At 44.5% G+C, this 4285-nt stretch overlaps 1 protein-coding gene across 2 annotated transcripts in view; it reads left to right on the top strand.

The window, feature by feature from the left end:
* Positions 1 to 4285, top strand: part of LOC103365048 (stonustoxin subunit beta-like) — a 26313-nt gene that overhangs the window by 15443 nt on the left and 6585 nt on the right. The window contains exons 3-4 of one of the 2 annotated variants that reach the window (XM_008292372.1): positions 717 to 897; positions 1252 to 1345. In XM_008292372.1, coding sequence (XP_008290594.1) covers positions 1276 to 1345 — 70 coding nt within the window. In that variant the 5' untranslated portion in view covers positions 717 to 897; positions 1252 to 1275. Of the gene's footprint in view, positions 1 to 714; positions 898 to 1251; positions 1346 to 4285 lie in introns of both variants that reach the window. The other variant, XM_008292371.1, reaches the window with a different exon arrangement.

Raw genomic sequence — 4285 nt, 5'->3', positions numbered from 1 at the left:
TGTGACCCCCCAGTTTGAATTTTTAATACGGCAGGAGTAACAACTTTGCTGTTCACGCATTAAAAATGAATGTGTCCATTCCACAGAGTCATCTCTTTACATTCATGCATTAGTTTTCTTTGGAATTAATGAATTGAATTTATTTCAAACAAATGAAATGGGGAAAAAAATAAAAACAAAAACAAAAGAATTAAAAAAAAATAAATAAAAAAAAAAAGAGCATTAAAACAAAAACATCACATAATCAACTCATAATATTAACAAGTTCTAAGAAGGACTGGGAAGAAGTTGACACTTTCACTGCTGACAGCCCTGATGCACATTTATCTGATAAATGTAGGCTTCATTTTATTTATTTTATTTTTATTTTTTTCACCCTGAGTCAGCTGGGATAGACTCCGCCCCCCATGACTACAGTGAGGATTAAGGTGTAGAGATGATGGATGATTTCTGCTCAGGAATAAGGTCTGTTCTACTAACTTGTCCAGACTTTCAGCCCATCTGACGGATCAGTGATAAAAGCTGTCGTCCTGTATTTAACTATCAGAAACTGTGTACAAACTCATAAGTTTAACAGATCCGTTTGTTTCTGTGAGTTCCTGCTCTGACTGAAGGCTGCTGGAGGCTGCTGGAGGCTGCTGGAGGCTGTCCTGTTGTCCTGGAGCTCCTCCTCCTGCTGCTGATCTACATACTTACACAGATCACCTCATACAGAGCAGACTGTCAGTCAGCCAACGCTACAGAAGCATCCACAGCTTCCTGAAGAACCCACTTCAGGTCTGCAGACAAACAGCTGGTTCTGCTCTGAGCCCTGAAGCTGTTCAAGTCAGACTCTGTTGTGTTCATCCTCCTCTGACATCTTTCCTGGGGAACTGCTCTACATCTACGTGTTGTCAGGTAAATTATTGATATAAATATAAACGATAGATAATATTTCTATATTTCGACTCCTTCCATTTCTAATCTGTTTCCCTCGTCCTCTCCTCCCTTGTTAATTAATTTGTTCGGTCTTTTGTTTTTGTTTCTTCGTCCAACGAAACCGAAAGTAACCGATGAGTAGTTCAAGGACCGATGGAAAGTTGGAAATCCGACGTTTCGCCCCGTTTTTACAGTTTCTTACCGTGATAGTGATGCAGTTTTAAAGACAACAGGCCTCCTGACACATTTTGTGTCTCTGTGGTTATTTTGAGTCTTGAATCCTTGAAAACCGTTTGTGCTGTGCACTGACATCTGGTGCATCAATCTCTGCAGACAGACAAACGCCCCTCAGAGGACATGGCTGCCCTCGGACGACCTTTCACTTTAGGAATGTTGTACAACAGCCGGAGAGATGAGCTGATCCCAGGTAAGGGCCAGGTAAACCGGACTACAGTGGGATAAAGTCCTGATCCAGGACAAGTCTGATGTGAAACACATCAGGTAAATGTCTACAGGGACAAAGCAGGCCATTCGTTTTCCAACAGAACGTCTTTGTACGACAATATCACCTCATTTAGAGTATATTTAGCTGCTATGAAACAGGTTTGGACCCAAGTGCAGACACCAGGACTGGCAGAGACAAATCAAGGAACTACAGAGTTTATTTTAAATAATTAGCAAAACTTACAAGAATGTAAGAGGAGCTAAATATCAAGCAACCAAACCTAAAACAAAAAAAATTAAAAATAGGCAAAACTAGAAAAATAGTAAAAATCATCAGAGGGACAAATATATAGAGGCTGACTAGAGTAAACCAGAACAGGGGCACTCACAGAAAGCTGCGAGGGGAAAGGCAGACCGGCTGTGGGGAGGCAGAACAGGTCGGGCTGATGAGGGCTCGGCAGGCTGTGGGCAGGATCGGATGGTGGACGGGGAACCGAGGAGCAGCTGGAGAATCCGAGGCAGTGAGGAGATCTTTCATGGTGTGGTGGTCGACCAGCAGTGGCAGGGACACAGGTAACTGAGGGGAGCGATGAGCTGGGTTTATGGAGGTGATGAGATCCAGGTGAGTCAATGACAGCAGCTGTCACTGGTTGAGCTGATGAGNCTCATTGCTTACTATATTATTAATTGGTTATTTAGGGAATTAATTGATTAATCATCAACAGTGTGTCATGTGACGCAGTTCAGCAAGAGTTCAGTCAAAACCTCTGTGATGAGACCACGACAGGGTCCTGGTGCTTTTCTTTGGACCCTCGTCGCTGACTTCCAGCTGATCGGTGGCATCTGGATGGATCCTCAGAATGAACCTGCAAGAACAAGAACAACATACATGATGTCTCAAACCTGTGTTTCCTCAACTGCCACAACTCAGCGCTGTGTGCAGCTCGATGGCACTGTGGGACGGGATCAGGTGGTTCTGAGACTTTTCATGTTGTGAGTGCAGAGGCCACGTCGCTGTGAGCAGGAGCTTCACGAGTCAGGAGATCACATGGCATCCTGCTATCAGCGACTGGACCTGTGTCACAGATGGTAGCTGCACATCTGTGGTTTCTCCTCGGAGCCCAAACTGGAGCAAACGTGATGTTCAGTCAGTCAGCAGCAGATGATCCAACCTTCACTGGTGACCAGAGGGGAGGCGATCTTTACATTCAGCCTTTAGAAAGCCGTTTTAACTGGCCATTCAATAAATAGGTTGAAAAAGTAAAATCTGCAGTCAGATGGAGAGTCTGCTGCCCCCTGCTGGAAGCATCCTGGAGGAACGTCTGGAGTAAGAAAGACTGTAATAAAACTGAAAATCAGCAACAGCAGAACACTGAACAATCTGTGAAGTAGCACTAAACGTTATTATCATTAATGAATTTAATAATAATAAAAATACTTTTTGCTTTTAAAAATGACTTTTCATTCTGGTCGTACATATTTTGATCTTCAATAACAGCAGAAGAAATCTTCCGTTCACAGATGTACAATTTATTTCAGTCACAGGTAAAGCGAAGCAGCGCTGGGCTTGGAGTGACGGAGCTGAAGGAGCCCTGATACCCGTCAATCATTCACATTTATCCTGCTGGGCTGGGCCTGACCCGGACACAGGTTGGACTCACCACTGTCCACGTGGAAGGTCACTGACACGTAAACAGAAAGTGATCGCATCGAATACAAAGTAAAGGAGTGAAACTATGCAACAGACCTGAGAGAACAGACTTATCTGAGACAGAACCAGGCACGGCCCGGTACAATCTAGAGTGCAGCTCGTATTGAATACACTGGTGAGAAGTGCAAACAATAAGGGAAACGTGTACAGCACTGAATACACGTGACCTCTCTGGACACAGCATCAATCAGAGGTTGTAGATATCAGACGGTCGCTAGCTGGGAGTTAAAATGCTTATTGTTCCACTCAGGGAATCTCAGTGCAGCTGCTTATTTCTAACCTCCAGCTGCACATCAGGGCTCTGAAACTTTAAACAACATTCAGGTCTGGCACTGTCCACAATGAAGGATCCATGGAGATCAGTCTGGACCAATCAAAGTGAGGCTGAAGGTTGACCAGATATCTTCTGTGATAAATGCCATCATAAACACTCATCTGTGTTCTATCAGCTGCAGCACCAACAGCGTGAAACAGGACTCAGCGTTAGAACACGTTGATGCATTTCCTCCATCAACCGTTGCAGCACGAGTGCGATCTTTAGCATCAGGTCGGATGATGCAGTAAACTGCACATTTCTTTTGTCACAATCATGTTAAAATGTGAGAAACGTTTCACAGACAGCACAGACATGAAGTTGTGTGTATTTGCACATTAAGCACGTTTGATCCATTTAAAAGCAGCTGCAGACGAGTAGAAACCAGGAGAGAAACAGTCCGTCTGTCCAGCTTTGAATGGTCTAAATGGACCAGGGGGGTGACTAATTCCTGGTCCCACGGTGGGTTTTCCCAAACTGTTGTATTTACATGCGGTGGTTTTAAGATATACAGTCTCTGGGTAAAACCTGGACCGGGACCTGGCTAGTTCCCGGCTCGGCTGTGGAAAACACACACTAATTCCCCACATGAACTCCTGGTTCCCGTCCCGGTCCCGTGGGTTAACAGGGGGTGTGGCTAATTCCTGGTCACATAAAAACCCACCAGTGGAAACCCCACAGCTGAACCAGTAATTAGTCAGGCCCCTTAATGTTCAGACACAGTGTTAAACCTGGACAGGGTTGGGAAGGGTAGAACTGTGCTTCTCAAACTTTTTGACCCCTAAGATAACATCAGTTTGTGTTTGTGACCCCCCAGTTTGAATTTTTAATACGGCAGGAGTAACAACTTTGCTGTTCACGCATTAAAAATGAATGTGTCCATTCCACAGAGTCATCTC

This window comes from Stegastes partitus, unplaced genomic scaffold (assembly GCF_000690725.1).
Source record: "Stegastes partitus isolate 25-593 unplaced genomic scaffold, Stegastes_partitus-1.0.2 Scaffold805, whole genome shotgun sequence".
NCBI lineage: Eukaryota > Metazoa > Chordata > Actinopteri > Pomacentridae > Stegastes > Stegastes partitus.
This window is presented reverse-complemented; position numbering and strand designations above follow the sequence as displayed.